At 39.0% G+C, this 20,008-nt stretch overlaps 1 protein-coding gene across 6 annotated transcripts in view; it reads right to left on the reverse strand.

Annotated features, from left to right (window-relative positions):
• The window catches only part of SORCS2 (sortilin related VPS10 domain containing receptor 2), a 562,341-nt gene that overhangs the window by 88,882 nt on the left and 453,451 nt on the right, over positions 1-20,008 (reverse strand). For all 6 annotated transcript variants that reach the window (XM_054823228.1, XM_054823227.1, XM_054823226.1 and 3 more), the window contains exons 4-6: positions 17,287-17,451; positions 12,506-12,579; positions 1,470-1,534 (exon numbers count right to left, since the gene is read on the reverse strand). In XM_054823228.1, coding sequence (XP_054679203.1) covers positions 1,470-1,534; positions 12,506-12,579; positions 17,287-17,451 — 304 coding nt within the window. The remainder of the gene's footprint in view (positions 1-1,469; positions 1,535-12,505; positions 12,580-17,286; positions 17,452-20,008) is intronic.

The following is a 20,008-nucleotide window of genomic DNA, read 5'->3' on the forward strand; positions in this document are numbered from 1 at the left end:
GATGCAATCTGCTCTTATCAGAGAGACCAGAGCCAATAATCATATCGTATGCCAGCTGTGGCCCAAAGACCTTCTCCTGGATTCAAGTCCTTGCACAGCTCACCCTTCCTCACAAGCTTTTGAGCACAAAGTGACTTTCCCAAGTGCAGTGAGAAAAATATTATATACACAATCCTGTGTCCAGATCACTAATTCTCTCCGTGCTCCAGATACAATATGAAAGACCAAATAACACATCCCCATGTATGTCCTTCATTACTTTTGCAGTGAAATAGGAAATGCATTCCACACTTTATGACTTTTAATTAGCAAAGGCAAAACCAGTATACTAGATAGAAATATTCGTTTTAAAATCTGGATCTGTTTAAGAGGCAGCTAGATTCAATCCAAGTTCTCCGGTTATGTCCAAATCATCACCACAAGGATATTTGAGCAAGCACAGCAATGGCCCACAGAAAAGCCTTGCAGCTATTCATAATTCACATGACAAGCATTATAGCTCTTTATCATATAGATAGTAGAAAGATGCTGTTTCCACTAAAACCAATGCTGATGCTTGTACTGGCCGTAAGAGCACAAAGTCAGTTTGTTGAGAACCCAGCCAAGAGATATTTCATGAGAGTTTCTTTTTCTGCTGTTTCTGTTATATAAAAAATTCCTTCTATCCAGCTCCTGAAGAATCTTCTTACACTGTCTCTAAACTGAGCAGTTGCTGGGGCTGTGTAGGGGTCACCAAGTCTCAGAAATCTCACTGCTAAAAGATTTAGAAACTTTGTCATCCAGATTTTAATGTGGCAACTTTGATTTTTTTTAATACAGCTAAAATGAAGAAAAGCTACGGAATCAGGAAAAGTCAAACTGTGCATTCTCCACAACTCATTTTTAAGACCGCACAGGAATTTAAGATGACCTGATTCAAGAAATTAAATTATCTTTCAATAGTAAAATTGATAACAAGAAACTACACGCACTTTTGGAATCACGGTGACTCTTCATACAGCACATCCTGACTGCTAATCTGTTTTTTTGTTTATTTTCCTTTCCAAGTCTCAAAACATGAGGAAATTCTGGGAGAGGGCGGTTAGTGTAGTAGGACTGACATATGCAACAATTCACTGTAACAGACACTTACCCAGCACTAATACTGCATTGCCAGTTCTATTTGGAAATCAGGAAAAAATGTTCAATGTTTAACTGCCAGAATAAATTGCACTATTAATGGACATTTTCAATGGAGCATAGCATCTTGACGTCAATTCGTCTTAGAGTGGAAAACAAGTAAATTTTAAATTATACTATATTTTTATATAACAGGACAGCTTTGCTGACTACAGATAAACAGAGAAAGAATTTGACTTGCACAATTTCTCTTCTGACTAGTTTTTAAAACAATCCAGAAAGTACTCTCTAAAACAAAGAGAAATGTCTATACGCTAGGGAATCAATTGATAACATTTTCATTTGCATACCTCCACTGGGGTCCTGGATTTCCATATGAACTAAATCAGGGTCTCCGTCAACTCCAGCAACAGACCTGAGAACATAATATAATCAAGTTATGCAGAGCCAGCTACAGAATAATAATTATGTGGAAGGAAGAAAAGAGAGGATTTCATACTTTAACATTCTAGCTAGGAAATTAAAATAAACCCCATTAATAATGTCCTATTACTAACTTCTAAATGGAAACTATTTTTTTCTGTACTTGACATCACAGGTTTTTTAAATTTCTTTAGAATCTCTTTTACTAAAATATGTAAATAGGATTAATTGGAGAAAAGAACAGAAGTATGAAATTGGAAACAAAACTTCATAATCATAAATCGATATATAAATACACACAGATACGCACACACTCACATACACTGGCAAGCGCTAGAGTGTCTTTTTACAATTACATTTGACATTTGAGACTACAAATCAGATTTAGTGCTAAAATAGACTTAGATTCCATTCTTACTAGCAATATCTTAAACTTGACACATAGCTTCCATAACGAATTGATACATCTTTGGTTAGTATATTCAAGAGAAGAGTAGATTCTACTTTGACAAAGGAAGAAAGCAAAGAATAATTTTGAGAAAAATATCCTGAGAGAGAAATTCAGTCAGAATTGATCAAGGTGTAGTTTAACTTCAAAAAGGCGTAATGGGAATACAGGCTGCTTTTCTCTTAATATCTCCCATGTTAAATATACTCAGGCAAATGACGAGGTTTCTACCCTCAGGGCTTCCATCCCAACCTGGGAAAAGCAGCCCCAGCTGCACGTTTTTCTGGCCCCTCCATCGCCATTAGTCAGGCAGGTTCCGCAGAGAAAGCTTTGGGCTGACAGTTGTGCTGTCACCAAATGAAGCAGAATCCAGCCCCACTCCCATAGCTACATCCCCCTTCGCAAGGCTCTTCGCTGGCACGGTAAGAGTCCATCGAGTCAGCAGATGTGAGTTGAAGACACGCAAAGGAGATACATCGAGTGATAAAGTGCAGCTGGATGCAGATATTAAAAAAGCCCATTAAAATACTTAAGAGAAAATGATCATTTTGATACAATTATTAATAATCAAATGCAATAAAGCTATACTTTGGATTGAAATTACATCAGTGTTTAATGATTTTAATAACATTGATTTATGAGGAGCGGTTAAAACTCAGACTCAGTAATTGGTGGCTCCTTGGGAATGCAGGCCAGGGGGAAGAGACTGGATGATTTCCACTGCTGCATAACAACCAGAAATAATCACATATGCTGTTTTTCCCCTAATAAGATAAATGATCAGTCCAAAGAAGGAAGGGAAGGAGGAGGGATGAGCCCCCGCCAAGCCATGAGATGTGAAGGAGACTTCTAGTGGGAATTTTATGGTAAATGCATGGAAAAATCTTGCATTTACTAAGAAACTGGTCTCTGAAAGACAAACTAGTCTAGCATCTTGGAGGCAACACATTAAGGCTTTCTCCTGGACAAACTGGCTGCTCACAGCTTGGACGGGCATGCTCTTCACTGGGTAAATACCCAGCTGGATGGCCAAGCCCAAAGAGTTGTGGTGAATGGAGTTACATCCAGCTGGTGGCCAGTCACAAGTGGTGTTCCCCAGGGCTCAGTACTGGGGCCAGTTCTCTTTAATATCTTTGTCAATGATCTGGATGAAGGGATGGAGTGCACCCTCAGTCAGTTTGCAGGCAACTCCAAGCTAATCTGCTGGAGGGAACTGGACAGGCTGATCAATGGGCTGAGACCAACTGTATGAGGTTCAACAAGGCTCAGTGCCAGGTCCTGCACTTGGGTCACAACAACCCCAGGCAACACTACAAGCTTGGGGAAGAGCGGCTGGAAAGCTGCCTGGCAGAAAAGGACCTGGGGCTGTTGGTCAATAGTTGACTGAATAGGAGCCAGCAGTGTGCCCAGGTGGCCAAGAAGGCCAACAGCATCCTGGCTTGGATCAGAAATAGCGTGGCCAGCAGGACTAGGGAAGTGATCGTCCCCCTGTACTCAGCACTGGTGAGGCTGCACCTGGAGTACTGCGTTCAGTTTTGGGCCCCTCACTACAAAAAGGACATTGAGGTGCTGGAGCATCTCCAAAGAAGAGCAATGAAGCTGGTGAAGGGTCTAGAGAACAAGTCTTATGAGGAGCAGCTGAGGGAACTGGGGTTGTTTAGTCTGGAGAAAAGGAGGCTGAGGGGAGACCTTATCACTCTCTACAACTATCTGAAAGGAGGCTGTAGCCAGGTGGTCTCTTCTCCCAAGTAACAAGTGATAGGACAAGAGGAAATGGCCTCAAGTTGCGCCAGGGGAGGTTTAGATTGGATATTAGGAAAAATTTCTTCACCAAAAGGTTTACCAAGCACTGGAACAGGCTGCCCAGGGAAGTGGTTGAGTCACCATCCCTGGAGGTATTTAAAAGACATGTAGATGTGGAGCTGAGGGACATGGTTTAGTGGTGGACTTGGCAGTGTTAGGTTAATGCTTGGAACTGATGATCTTAAAAGTCTTTTTCCAATCAAAATGATTCTATGATTCTAAGTCAAAGAAGATGTTATATTCACTAAGGTCTGATTGCTCATGTATATTCCAGAGGGAAGGGATCTGTGAACTTCTTTGCTGTGTGTGCTGCGTCTATTTTTCTAGATATTCACAACACCAAATCAAACCTGCTATCAACTCTGCAGTCAGCTTTTTGAAGGAAGAAAATTATGTCTGCTGAATATTTTACTTTTTGTGCTGGACTTCATGCAGCTGAATCACAAACTAACAGAAAGTTTAGGGTTGAAATTTTCTGAGGCTCAGCCTGACACACTGATCAGCATCAATAATGCGAAGAAAGGTTTTGGGTACTTAGGAAACAACCTCTGGTATCTATAATTTATCACACACAATTTCATAAGCACAGTTTGAGATACTTGTCAATACCTTTACCTTCTCATATTTAACAGCTCAGAAGTGACAATGATCTCATGTCTACCATGTTCCTCCTAACAGTGGCAGCTGACACAAGTAGCCTCTAATCTCATTTCCAATGCAATCTTTTAATGGAACAGGGTGTAACTGATCTGTTCTAATGAACACTGCACGGACACAGAAAATGGAAGCTTCCAACCCAGACTACTTTTCTCCTTTAGACTTTTGAGTAGATATGAATAAATCACAAGGAAGGTTTGGGGTTTTTAACCCAGCCAGGAAAAAGTAATACCTCTTTTCCCCCTGAAGTTCAGACATTTCCCCTAGCCCTCCTTTTAAATCTACCCTTTATTAACCAGGAGAACAGTTACTTCCAAAAGGTAAGTCCTCTATTCCTAAACCAGCTGGATCACTTCCTACAGTGTCCATGGAGTATAAAGATGATTTAGGATGACAGCTCCATGCTGTAGTTTGACAAGCATTTCTTCTCATTGCTCTACTAGATTAAGCCACCCCATCCTATGTCTCAAATCTTGCCTCTCCTTCACTGCCTCAGCCATCCCATTGAACATGCCAGGTCCCAGCACTGGGAATTGTCTAATTTAAAGGTGACCCTACAAAGATATAAGCCACAAGGCTGCCAAAGGAAATGATCACTAAGTTATACCTATAGATCTCTAACTTTACACAAGACTAATAGGCAAGATGCACCTAAATTGCTGAATTTATCCATTCTGAAAGGCACAAATCAAGCAAGCAGAATATTTCAAAAATATGTTTTGTGTTTTTCATTACTCTAATTGTACAGATGAGCTATAGCAGCAGAGACTCTTTACTCATGGAAGATGTTACATTCCCAAAGTCTACTTTTGAATGTCAGCTATAGAGCAGTTTCCAAACCCCGAAGTCTCTTTACCCAGCTTTACAAACACTTAGGACTAGTCCTTTCTTCTTTTACTGAAAAAAAGACCCCATCTATTATGGCTGCTAAGAAAATCTTCAGAACAGAGTATAACTAATGCAGAGAACTTGAAGCTATATCCCTGAAGAATAACCTAATCTACTCATTTCAGTGGACTCCTCTGCACATAGTACTTCAAAAAGCAATACTGTTATTTCACTTGTGCTTAAATCACAAACCAAAGGAAAAGCTGTATGACACCATGCAGACTAAACACAGTCTAGGTACCTCTGCCCCTGTGATATAGCTTTCTTAAAATGATGGGCAAACAACATATGTACAGGAACACATACAGTAAATGATCCACTTAAAAGGAAGGCTCAATTATATGATTTTTTCATATTGAGGGAGAAATAAGACTTTTTTTTTTTTTTTACATATTAATTTACAAACTTACTACTACTACAACATAAGTGCATTGTACCAGTGTGAGGACTGTGTCCTCACATCCATTCACAAGCACAGCTTACTGTTCCTCAGCTGGCTTTAGGATAGGACCTCTTCTGTCTTATAAAGCACAGAGGCAATGGGCCCTGATAATCCAACAGCTTCTTCCTTTTTAGTTGACATTTCAGCATCGATTTTTATTTTTACTTTCCCCCAAACAGAACAAGCACTTTCTCAAGAACTATCTATTTTCCTCAATTTCAGCAGGGTTTTCGGTTTGGTTAGAATTCCTCCATTTTTCTTCTCACAGTAGTTTGCAATGAATCTGTTCATATCTCAGCAATTTCAGACCATTTCTTTGTTTATTTGTTTTACTTTGGCAAAGGAGGGCTTGCCACTCAATTTAGGGTTTTCTGATTTGGGTTGCTTTAGATTTATACATTCAACCATTTCAATTTCCAATGAAATTCAGACTAACTTTAATTTTAGATCAGACAAGTCTTCCTCTAGGAAAAGATATACCATGCTGGATAAAGCAAGTGCAACACATCAGCACTTCAGATCACATAACAGCGTGGTTACAACACTTCAGAATTAAAATAGCCCAACTTGATTGTAGGGTGGTAGCCTCAATATGCTTCTTCCCTCTCCTGTGAACACAAGCTCCCGTCATCTCCCTTGTGCTTGTCTGACACCATGTTGAGCCTCTTGGGAAAACTAGTCCCGCAGAATGGAATTTTAGAACTTTTTAGAGGGATTAGTTTCGTGTTTCTTAAATCACCGGATCATGCCAGCAGTTGAGCACCAATCCTGTGGAAGAGAAGCAGCAAGATAGTCCCTTTTGGTGGGCCAAAGGTGAAATTGCCTCAGCCCCGGTACAGCCTTTGTGCATGTCTAACTTCGTTTATGTCATAAAGCTGCATCTAATAAAACACGATGGGAAGCAGACGGAAATCAGGGCACCTTTGTTTCCATTCAGGCCTGACTTGGGGAAGATTCATTTATTGCCAATTAGTGAGAAACAAAGACCAAACTAAAAAAAACCCACCTCCCCCCACCCCTCTTCTCTCCTTCCCAGGCTCAACTTCACTCCCAATTTCTCTCCCTCCTCCCCCCCCAGCAGTACAGGGGGACGGGGAATGGGGGTTGTGGTCAGTTCATCACACATTGTCTCTGCCGCTCCTTCCTCCTCAGGGGGAGGACTCCTCACACTCTGCCCCTGCTCCAGCGTGGGGTCCCTCCCATGGCAGACAGTCCTCCATCAACTGCTCCAACGTGAGTCTCTCCCACGGGGTGCAGACCTTCAGGAGCAGACTGCTCCAGCGTGGGTCCCCCACGGGGTTACAGGTCCTGCCAGCAAACCTGCTCTGGCGCGGGCTCCTCTCTCCATGGGGCCACAGGTCCTGCCAGGAGATTGCTCCAGCACGGGCTTCCCACAGGGCCACAGCCTCCTTCAGGGCATCCACGTGCTCTGGCATGGGGTCCTCCATGGGCTGCAGGTGGATATCTGCTCCACCATCATCATCCACGGGCTGCAGGGGAATCATCTCTGCTCTGGTGCCTGGAGCACCTCCTCTCCCTCCTTCTTCACTGACCTAGATGTCTGCAGAGTTGTTACTCTCACACCTGCTCACTCATCTCTGCCAGATGCTGTTGAACAGCTTTTTTTACCCTTTCTTAAACACGTTATCACAGAGGTGCCACCAGTGTCACTCATAGGCTCATCTTTGCCCAGTGGTGGGTGTCTCTTGGAGCCAGCTGGAACTGGCTCTGTCCAACATGGGGCAGCTCCTGGTCTCTTCTCACAGAAGTCCTGAACTCCCCCTGCTACCAAACCTTGCCACATAAACCCAATACAGTCATGCACACCACCACACAGATAGAAATAGAAACAAATACCATCCCAAGTGATTAAGTCAAACCTAAGAATGACTGCCCACACACATTCTTGGCTTCCCATGCTAGAGCCTTCTCACACAATATTCAGTGTTAAAGGCTCACTGAAATCCTCTCTGCACTTCTCTCTCCTTCAGGGCATAACATCACTGAAATCCCCTCTTTCACCTGACACTTGAATAACCAGGAACCACTTGTCATTAATGGGTACAGCTGTGATTGATTACTCATATGGTATTTCATGATGAGAACAGAACTTTGGTCCCCTGAGAACAACTGCTCCACCCAAATAAGCTTGTCATTTTTTATTTTTATGTTCTCACCTCTCATGAAAATGGAGAACCTATAGCTAAAAATAAGAGTAACAGATACCCATGGCACAGGATTCACGTGTCCTAGTGAGTTGAGGATAAAGCATTTCTAAGGCTCTAGACAGAGTCATAAAGGAAATGTGCTGGGTCTAATTCTCTGGTAATTACAGATTCATGACGTACTGTCCAGGGTGTATTTGCGCTGGTCTAGACAGCTGATTCACAATCAATTCTTTGCTTCTGTATTACTAAGCTCTATTTTGAGAAATCAAAAAGGAACTTAACTGGTATGTAAGCCTTGGGGACTGAGAAGAATAGCAGCAGAGCCAGAGGAATCCAAACTGCACTACTTTATTCTTCTCAAGGATTACCACATAATACACCACTATTTTTTTTAAATGGGCTTGATATATAAAACCAATTACATACCATGTGATGTGTGAGTGTTTAATGTTTGGCTGGGATACGTCATATGATTCTATTTTGAAAGTAAACTCATTGCATTCTCTCCTACAAATACACCAAGAACTGGAAAAATTACTTGTAAAGGTTGGGTACTACAACATCCCTTAAGCAGAAATCATCACATTGGGGCAATACTGCATGGCCATTTCCAGTTTGTATACAGCAGTAAAATCGGTCACGGTAATTGAAGTTTCTTAACTTTAAAGCACAAGAATTTCCTCATAATTAAAACTTTTCACGTTAGAAAAAAAAAAAAAAGGATTTGAATCTTCCTAGCTAGTATTTATTCAGAAATAAGAGCTTTATTTTCTAAATGTTGATACAAAATGAAATTTTTTTGTTTTGAATTAGTGTGACTTAGTATTTAATTTTATTAGCTTAATTTCAAATCCACATTTCATGATTTTGCTTTGAAAATTTAAAAAAAGCTCTTTAATGAATAGTGTCAGAGCATTTATTTTCAGTATCTCCATATTTTATGAACAGGATTTTTTTTCTATATTTTGATTTTTTCATTTCAACTTGAATGAGAACCATCTTTACATCTATCTGCAGCCTTACAGCTCTTTTGTTTTAGAACAGACTAGACTAGAATATTTTCAGTTGGAAGGAAGCTACAACAACCGTCTAGTCCAACTGCCCGACCACTTCAGGGCTGAGCAAAAGTTAGATCATGTTATTCAGGGCATTGTCCAAATGCCTCAAACACGGACCGGCTTGGGGTGTTGACCACCTCTCTAGGAAGCCTGGTTTGCCTCCTGAGATGCTAAGAGAAGACAATCTGCTACGCAGGATTGGTCAACTTTCCTTTCCAAAAGGATAAATGAAACAAATTAGGAAACTGTAGGGAAGGGGTAAGAAAATGCCATGCTGTACCACAGACACGAAGAAAATAGTCTGTGCTCCTAAAACAGAGATGGTAGTACTGATACCAATAATCTTTCCATCAGTTCCACTATCATGAAAGACCAAATCCATACAGTAAAGATACTTAAGGGATAGTCCAGAACACTTGAAAACAAATAAAGCCTAGATGATGATTTTAATATATTGCTTATAAACCTACAGTAAAAAATCTGAACATAAAGAGTTTAAAATACTCTGTCCCTATTGACCTTCCCTTAATATAAATACATAAGGCATTCCATTAAATTAATTGCATTTAGATTTTCATTGAGAGAAAAAAAAAATACTTCTTCAGGAAATGCATGGAGATCTGGCTGCTGTTGGAGGCACAGAAAAAATTTTGGTTTTATAAAGCACAGGAAAATATTATGACTGATAATATTTGTAGTTACCAGGCTGAAATAAAAATCTTAGGCTATATTATCAATTTCAGTGGCAAAGTTCAACTGAAATCAAAGAAGAAACATCTGTTAAAGACCTGTCCAGTGAAATGTTCTTGGCACAACCAGCCAGTATCAGCAAGACACATGTCCTCATTTACAGAGAGATGTAAAATTGATTTGACTTAATTTCACCTATCTTCAACACATCTGATATTATATATTGTCAATACCGGGCTTAATGTCCTAATGTTCAAGGTATGAGAAAGCCCATGTTCTTACATCTGTTGAAAACTACACAAATACTTGTTTCTATCCAGCACTCGGATAACTCAGGCGATGAAGCCAATGAAGTAGCAGAACATCACGTCCAACTCTCCACTCACAGCAGATTCTTTCTATATTGCAATGTCCCATATGATAATAGAAGTAAAATATATTTATATATCTTTATTTCTACAGAAGTTTAAGAGAAGGATCATTTGGTACTGATGAGGCACTAAACTTCTCCTCCCAAATCCTTGCTGCTGTTGCTGGCTGGTAAAGTTCTTGAGAGAAATCAGAGTGGTCTATATACAGAAAAGGGGAAAACAAAAACCTGGAAAATATTTCTAATGGTTATAAATGTACAGACTCTTAGAATTTATTACTCTTATCTGAGAGGAATGTGACGCTTATGAACAACTGTGACTTTGAAGTACTACATGAGAGTTATTCCTATTGAATCTTCAGGACACTTCCCTGCTTGTGTCTGAATGATGTAACGAAACATAAGGATTCTGAAACATAGCAAAATACAGACTTAATATTAAACATGCACTTGTTGGCTTTAATTCTTACATACAAAAATCATTGACAGATTGAGTCAGAGCAAAACTGACACATATTTCAGTGCTATGCTACATGTTTCATAATTTAAGTGTGCTAAATATACCTAGACTCGGATAAGAAAAACACCATTAAATAAGTCTGCAAGAGAAGCTTCTGCTGTTCTTTCTTACTTGTTAGTGACTTTGATGGTTTTCAGACCTAATACATTTGAAATTTTTTTTTAATTAAAGACAGAAAGCCACATGCCCTCCTGATTTACACCCTAAATAATCTTACTAAGAAAGAATCAGTTATAAGGCAGACATGACATTTCTGACCCACTGTGCTACTTCTAAAGGATTACACCCTTTCACATGGTAGTTGAGAGACCTGCAACGTGTATTGCCTATGAAACTCCAGCTGCTGCATAGAAATAAGTTCTTCAATAAGGCTATATTTTCAGGAGCAAGTAAGCAGAAGGCATCAGGCAGACTCAAGTATTTCAGCAGAAAAGGTTGAGACAAAGTGGAATAAATCAGATGGGTGTTACTACAAACCAGCCGCAGGCTGGTTTTCTAGAAGTACAGACAGTAGGTAGGTTGCAGACTGAAAAAGAGGCACTTGGAAGTGTGAAAAAGCTCCCTTGACATGTCCAGGGATAATCACACCAAGCGGGCAGCAGGGCATGTTTGGTCTCCTGCTCCCAGCTCTTTCAAACAGGGTTTACCCTGTCCACGTGTCCCCGCCCTGGGTCACAGCCTCCCCCCTGCCCAGCGTCAGCAGCAGCACACGTGCCAGCACACCTTTGGACTCGCCAAGGGGTTTTTTGGGGGCCAATGTATCTGTAGGTACCATAACAGCTCTGCATGCTTTGTAACCTCTACACCAGCAGTTTAAGCAGGTTGGGGTTTGGTTTGGTTTTCCCTAAGTACGGCCAGGATGAGTATCTATCTCTATTCAAGAGAGAAGCAAACACGTGAAGAACAAGGGAGGACCATAACATGAATGCCAAACACATCGCAAATCTTGCAGCCAAGATCAGGTAATTCCATTTCAATACTGGCAACACCACTAGCAAACCACAAAACAGTGCTGAAAGCCAGCTATGGCTCCATAGACACATGGATAATTATACTTTATGCAACTGACACAGATCAGAGTCCTTCTAGAAGTAAAATTAAAAAATCACTTAGGAAACAGAAGTGTCTAGCGTGTTATGACTAATCCTGTAATAAAAATAGCAGTTATTGGTAATCACACAGTTATGCACAGTCCATACTTACACACTGAAGTAAAATGTGACAGGGGAAAGTCTCCAGCTTTTTCAATAGAAATCAGATAAATGTTGAGTGTGCAAGTTGACCATTTTTAAATATAAAATTAATTAAAACATTATCAAAAGGTTAATTTTGGTGTAAAAGAAGTTATATACTTTTCAAATTAATTTGTATAAAAAACAGGCATTGACTTACTCTTTAACATTCTGTCAACCTGCTTAAATCACTTCTTAAACATTTTGAGAGACTGCAAAATATCTGAGATGAAAATGAAATCATTTGATATATGTGTACTCCATAAAGTCATATTTTTCACCCGTTTCCTTAACAGCATAAGTTTATATATGACTCCAGTTAATAGATCTGATTCAACCTCTCTTAAAAAAACGTTATAGATTTTTCTCTGCAAAAAGACTGCTCTTCTTTCTTAAGATCAATTTCCCCAATAAAACGAAGAGCAATTTCATTGGACATTACAGCACTCTTTAAATCTTGGGCTCCATAGATCCAGACCTATAACCCTTATACGTGCTGACACTCAGTATGATCACTGGCATGAGCGTGAATTTGCAATAATGGACGCAGCAAGATTGACATACTCTATCTGCAAAAGACACCCAGGCTTGTACTGTCCCCATCAGTACCTCTGGAAACATCTTTCTTGATTAGAATTAAATAATTTTGCTCTTCATGTTTTATTTGGAAAATAACAGCCTTCTTACCAAAAAATATGATCTTTTGAAACTCGTTCTTGCAGAAGGATCCATTTTTTCCCCAAGTCAACGGATACATAAACCTACAAAAGAAACAATAAAAAGAAAAATTAGATGATAGGAAAGTGTTAATATTGTACATCTTCAAAGACAGGTCCTAAGTCACTATTAAAATGACAGATTGCATACCAATAAAAAAAAAAAAAATCAAAAAAACCCAAACCAAAACACATTACCAGAAACTATAATGATTTTCAGAGTAATAAGCTTTCATAGAGAAAAGCTTTTAAAATACAATCTATAGTAAACAAAACTCAGTGACAACATCTTCTTGTTTACCACGAAAATAATTCACAGCTCATTTTGGGTCAGATTCTTTTTTACCTCAGCATGGTTACACAAGAGGGATGGTAAAAGGACACTTTGCTGCTTCTTCCCATTCATTGGCCAAACAAGGACAAGTATTTCCTTTATGCTTTAAGCCTTAATTTCATCAAAAATACTTATGCCAGGAAGACAATGGATTTAAAACTCTGCTAAAATAGGACTAAAAGATATTAGAGAAATGTTTAGGAGATTTGATGAGGAAAGATGCACTTAAGAGCCTGCTTCATGGATACCAATTTGTGATCCATGAGAAACAGACACTCAACAGAGAGGCAGAAGATGGCCTGGAGGAGGACGACTCCAGCTCCACCTTCCCTCTTAACAGATCACCCTGGTAAAAAAAGCAAATGATATGGATGGATATCAAGAGTGCAGATGAAAGCTGTTTTCCCCAGAATAAAGTGGGATATAAAATAGCTATTAAAAAATCTCCCTCCTTCAGCATTTGCCTTCATAGTGCATTTCCTCTAGTTAAAACAGGAAATATCTATCAGACTTCTAAAAAGACAGCTTTAAAGCCCCCTGCTGTCTGCATGCATTTCTTATTTGATCCAATTTACATATGATGGGTTTTCTCTTAATATCTCTAATAGGGAAAAAAAGGCAAGTAAAATTGTTGTTCTCTGATGTGGGAATAAGTTACCAGTTCAGGTGCTGATTGTTCTGGGGAAGAGTGTCTTATGAGGATTAGTAAGAAATGGTTTTGGTTTAAAATGACAGGTTCAATGACAAATGAAGAAAAAAACCTCCCATGATCATGTATTATGTTTTACTAGAGAAAAACAGCAATTTTAATACGTAAGGATAAAGGTTGAGGTAACTTATGTCAGCATAAACTGTACAGGTAAATTTACTAAAATTTGAATTAGAGATAAAACAGTATTTCCCAGTTTCTCTGCACTTCACAATGACTGTGCTTTGTTCCGCTGCACACTCGATTAAAGCGGGTAGACCACAGTTCGGGTAAGAAACTACAATCAGGACTCTGCTTGCTTGCTTTAGCATTCACCCAGTCACTGTATAGACAGAAACGATCAGGGATCAAAAAGTCTTCGCCCTCAGAGCTAAACGCATTACTGACAGGGCTGCAGGCTCCTGATTGCCTGCTAACTTTCTGATATTAGCTTTATGATGTGGGTTAGGGTTTGCTGCAACCAGTGTATTTTATAGCATATAGCTTAGAGCAACCTCCGAGGAGGGAGGGATGTGGCTTTGAATGGGCTAGACTGTGCAGAACAGAGAACCTAAGCTTCTCACTTCTTCAAACGTTTGTCACCAACAGGCATCACAGAAAAGATAGCCATTGGTTTGACCATCTTTCTAAAAGGGTCGACCCTGCTTAGCTAGTTACCTGCCTCAGCAGACTGCTATAAATCTGGAAGAGATGATCGTTTAATGCCCTGCCCTAACCCTGGTGTCCAAGCTGCAAAGAAAGCCAGGAAATTCGGAGGTTCCTGGCCGGAGGGAAAGGAGCTACTTAGGATAAGGGACAACACTGGCACATGGACAAAGGGATATAGTTTTGTCATGGATGAATTTCAGAAGAAAATGAGAGAAGATTCCCACCATTAGAACAGTGATGCCTGTGCAGTAGGGGCCAAAAAACACCAAACCAAACCCAAACCCACACCGTCCCCCAAAACCCAAACGGCCTCCTCTCACACACATTTAAGACTGAAGTCTGGGAGCTTATGAACAGTTTGGGTTAGTGCAAGGGGAAGCCTTTGCAATCTTACTGTAAGAGAGAGTGAAGTATGACTAATGAGGCGGATTCAAACTGAGAGGAATTTTTAACTGATGCAGTATTTGAAATAAACAATAATGTGTAACTAATTTATGCACACATTCAACTTCCTTTAATTAAAAAAAATGACCCGTACGTGTTGTAGTTTTTAACAGGTACATTTGATCAAACTACTAAATGAGGTTAGATATGAGGTGAAAACAGTCATATTACTGGACAGCTAAAATCTCTGGCTTCAGTAGACATATCTAATAGATCTTGTAATTCTGTTTATTACCACCCATGTAACAAATGTGTGGAATCACTTTCTTAAAAAAACTGAAAATGCTTTTCTCAGTTTTGCCTTTTTTTCATCCTTTCAGCTTCCAAAGGAACAATTAAAATCTACTGCATCCCTGTTGAGGTTTAAAAAGATCTAGAAGCATTTATATAGACTCAGTGAATAGCTGATTGTTTTCATTTTAACTGAGGTAGCCAGAAAAAGAGAGTATAGATTCAAGGCAGTAAATTGATTAATCCAATCACATTGGCTGGATTTGCATTCATTTATAGTGTCAGCTAGAGGGTAGAGCTTTATTTAAACAAAATCTAGGGTTCTGAATGAAAGAACAATGCGTATTTTGCAATATAAAATAAGCTCTAAATCAAATCAGAAGTTGTGAGAAAGGCTGTGATGCTCCAGTAGACAGAGAAGCCAAATTGCTATTTATGAAGGACATGATCCTGTATTCCTTGTGTTCTCAAAAGTGCACTTGTAAGAAATCGTTTGAGTAACAAGAGGTAATGGCTTCTCCTGAGTTTTAGATTGATACTACTTTCTTCCACTGAAGGTAAAGTTACTTAACTCAAAAAACTAGAATATACCACCTCCCTAGGCCAAATTCAGATCAACACTACCTCTCAAGACCACTGATTTTAATACAGTGACCTCTTTTTATGTCAAGCTGCAATTTTGATTTTCAGCTCCTCCTTTACCAACATCGCTTCATCCTCCTCTCCCCATCAGGCCAAATATATCAGATCTTACACAAAATTTAAGCAAGTTACTGACTCGGTTATAGTCAAAAGCATCCTCCGTTCCTTGTATCTTAGGTAAAGATGGAGGACTTGTCCAGTAAGTCTTCATGGTGTCATATTGAAAGCCTGAGAAAAGTCTGTCAGATGGCCTAATCCTTCCTGCTACTAATGCAGAGTTATTCTTTACGGAATATTTTGTAGTTTGTTTGGTTTTTTTCCAGTCACATTTTAAATGTGGCAAAATAATATCACCACTCTGGAAGATGATCCAAGTATAAATTGCCTGAAAACCTCCATATCGTGCATAGCTCATCGAGACACAAAGCAAATGCTTCACTTGGTGCTTCTGTCCCTTTCTCTTTTCTGGCAAATATTTCTACCCACTTCTTGTGGCTGGTCAACTTCTTCAATACACTTCTTTGGACTCTTACACTTAAAGTTTTTGCCATTTGGTTTTTCAAGACATTTGATCTCCTAACTTACAAAATTCAGGAATTATATCTATCATCAGAAACAAAACTCAAAGTGAAAAAAGAGCTTTTCCTAACTTCAAGCTTCCCTGAAGTATTTTGTTTACACAGCATTTGTAATTGTGTTAGGATTTCAAATTGAAGCTGCTAAGTAAAATTTGTCATGTAATTTGTCACTGAGTTTGCTTTGCTATATTTTTTATTGTAGTTCTTTCCTTATTTGCAATTGCCTACAAATATGAATTGTTTTGGGATCAGCTATTAATTTATATATCCCAGAAAATATCCCAAAGGATGATGACTTGATATAACATCATTGAAATCAGTGCAGTATTTAGCTGCAGCATGAAAAACTTGCTCTGACTACTCTCACCACCTAAATATAAAGCTTCTGTGAACTCTGACAAAGATTAAAACGGACTAGAGTTTACCTAACTTCAGTTTATAACACCAGTAATGATTGAGGTGAGTCAAGACCACTACTAGGACCAGAATCACAGTGACTTTACAGCCGCAATTTTGTCACCATGAAAGTGATGAACTACACACTTACGGACTGGGACTCACTCGTCTGTGTTTAGCCTAACCCATTCAGAAAAATGACTTCATAAATTAACCAGGAGAAATCTGAAAGATGGTCAAAATTCACAAACCACATGATACAACTCCTGAATCTGAAAGTCGTATAATTACATCATAAGAGAGAAAATTATTCTACATTTCTACAGATTTAAAATCCTCTTCTGCTGTACCACTGTGCTGTTTATTTTATATTACTTTATTTTACATCCCACAAACGGCCTTTGGAGGCACTATTTCAGCTTCATTAACTTTCTACTACACTATAAATCACAGCGCAATTGCTTATGGTCACTTTCTAGGGAGGAGCACATTTCAGAGGTAATATTTAACTATATTATACAGGAGAATAAATATTACCGATATCTGTATCAACTGAAAATTCCAGGATTGAAATTATTGTGAAAACCAAAGATTTGGACATGAATACAGCAAATATTTAAATAAGCCTCTCAAAAAAACTAATATGGTTCCCTTCTGGACAACTGGTATTTCATAAAACTCAACAGTAATCAGTATATCAGAACTGCTTTATAGCTCCTTAACAAAGTAATTCCTAAATTTCAAACAAATGCAGTATCTTCAAGCTTTACCTTGCCTTCCTTGGTGTAAGTAAGTACTTTATCTTCTTCTTTTGGGTGAAAAAGGAGAGTTTCCACAAAGAAAGTAATGGGTTGTTTCTGGAAAGTGGCTCCTTCATCGGTGCTTATGAAAAGGCTTTGGTCACGGTCATTATGGGAAGAACTTACAAGAATTATCTAAAAGACAAAACCGACAACATATATTCAGAAGATTGCTTTCTCTGTAACAGACAACATAGCCTTACATTTCCTGTGTAAAGGTCAGATTTTTTACCTACCTTACCTATAAAAAGTTTGTGAACAAGAAACTCAAAAGCACGTAAGAGATAAGGACTACAAGATCCTATTGATCTTCCCTGACCAAATCTGTGAATGTTAAATTCTATCACTTCTTTTGCAAATCACACCAAATTGATCACACTTCTGATCTCTACTTAAAATGACTGCCTTGGATTTTGGTCCTTGTGGTCGCATGAGAAAATCTTCAGACTAACCAAAAAAGAATTAACGCTAGTAATGACTCATTTTAACATGTCCATTTAAATACATCACTTTATCTAGTGAGGTTGCCTTTATAAATCCTAAATGTAAAAATAATCACTGTTATATCAGAAGAATGACCCAGGAGAAAGTACTACTTTATAACATCTCTCCATTGTTTCACCATTCTCCTCCTGCTGCCATATTTTGGATAAGATGGCAATTCACTTTGATGCAGAAAAACATGCCAGTGAATTATTTGACTTTCCTTCTCAGGCCCATATAATACCTTGACTCACACACAGTAATAGTTTGAGCTGTTTCCTTGTGTGAACTTCATGTTGAGCTTTCAGAAACAAAGAAATTCTCCCCACATAATTTAATCAGAATTTCAGTCTCTTCAATTTCTTCACCTTTTGCAGTTGGCCAGTGTGTTATAGCATCGTTTTAAAAACGCCAATGTGAGGATCCATTTTTATTGTCTTTCCAGATCAGGCCCAGTTTGCATTCAAAAAGGTGCCTTTATCAACTGATAGCCTATGAACAAAACATGGATTTTCAAAGGCCAGCTGGGCTCTGTTTGGCTCACACTTCAAAAACAATTAAAAAAAATCATCCTGGATTCAAAACTTATTTAGAATATTCAGCAAATGATGCAGAAGACACCACAAAATCCTGATCACTGTGATGCAGTGACTGTAAATTGCTTACAGAGATAAATGGCAACAAATGTGCAAACAGAATTACAATATTGTGAATATGGAGAAGGATTTATGTTAGACAAAACAGTACAATTTGACTTAGTCAATTTTTAAGAGTAAAGCTGAAATTAAAAATTTGAAATTTCTAAAGAATCACACATATGGCAGCCGGACTGAGCTTTTACTGCATTTGGTCTTTAGGGAAAAACTATAAATGCAACATTTGTAGATGCTCTAATTTGACAGGTTACTTAAGCATGTGCATTTGTACTTGAAGCACATACACAGTTGCGCTAGTTTCTGAATAGCTTTCATATACCTAAAATGGGGCACATATTGAACTACACTGCTGAACAAAAGAGAGAACTGCACATACTTCAGGGTCTATGGTTCACCACTGAAACCCCATGCTAAAGCATATATTAAACCAAATCTACTTTTACTGGTTGCATGACTAGGTCAGGAAGAAGAGCAAGATAATAGCCCATAACTTTCTATGATCTTGTAGGTTTTTAATGATATATTTTACTCAAGAGTAGGAATCTGTGTCATATTTATTGGGAAGTCTCTATAAATGATGCCTTCATAAATACCACCTCTCATTCCTACTGTATTCAATGGCTTCCTGTCTCTTGGTAAACTCTTCAAACGGTATCTATCTATTGCTATATACGCTCCCAGTATGCTGCTGGTGGCACAGATACAGCGTTCAAAGGCTCTTGTAACACGCTCACTTGCAGGTTTTCTGCAGAAGGCACACCACCAACCTAACGGTGAACGGGCTGTCATGTGCTGCCCTGTCCCTTCGCTTGCATGGCAAGGTGGAGCGAAGAAGCATTTATGCCCAGCAGAGAGATTTGTACTTTCTTTACCACACTACCATCTGCAACTCAGGCTCAAAACATCTGTTTTTTCTTGGAAATAAATTAATTCAAACTAACTGCATGCTGAGCGAGCTACATAGCACTCAATCCTGTTGGTTCCTGACCAGACCACAGAAAGAAGGACCTGGTCCTACACTGAAGTAAACTCCGCAAGGAAGGCCACAATGCAAGCTCCACAATTCCTGCTGAAGCTTGTGTCCAGGCACGGCCTCGCATTTTAACACGTGCACTAGGCTGGTCCTGAGACCCATGCTACGCTCGCAACGTGTACGAGTCCTTCCATGCTCTATCACTAGAAGCAGTACCGTAGTAATTCCATATAGAAAGCTTAATATCATTGGATATGGTCTTCCAGTCCAAATAACACTTTCTGTAACTATCATTCATTCCATTCTCTCCTGTTAATGTTTTTAAAAATGTATACAACTAAGACAACAAATCAGTATAGCATATAGTCGAGAAAAGGCATGAACTGCCCTTGTACAGAACTGTAATCTCTGGACTACAGAGCTAGTCTTGCTTTCTTTTTCTGGTCCAATAAATCTTACACTTCCAAAAATACCAAAACATTGGCTTCAAAATAATAAAGGAATTACAAAATTGGGAGTGTTTTTCACTGTTAGTGAGCCTTGAGTCTAAGTTTCACAATGAGGACCCAAGAGCGGCTTG

The sequence above is a fragment of the Grus americana genome, chromosome 4, assembly GCF_028858705.1.
Source record: "Grus americana isolate bGruAme1 chromosome 4, bGruAme1.mat, whole genome shotgun sequence".
NCBI lineage: Eukaryota > Metazoa > Chordata > Aves > Gruiformes > Gruidae > Grus > Grus americana.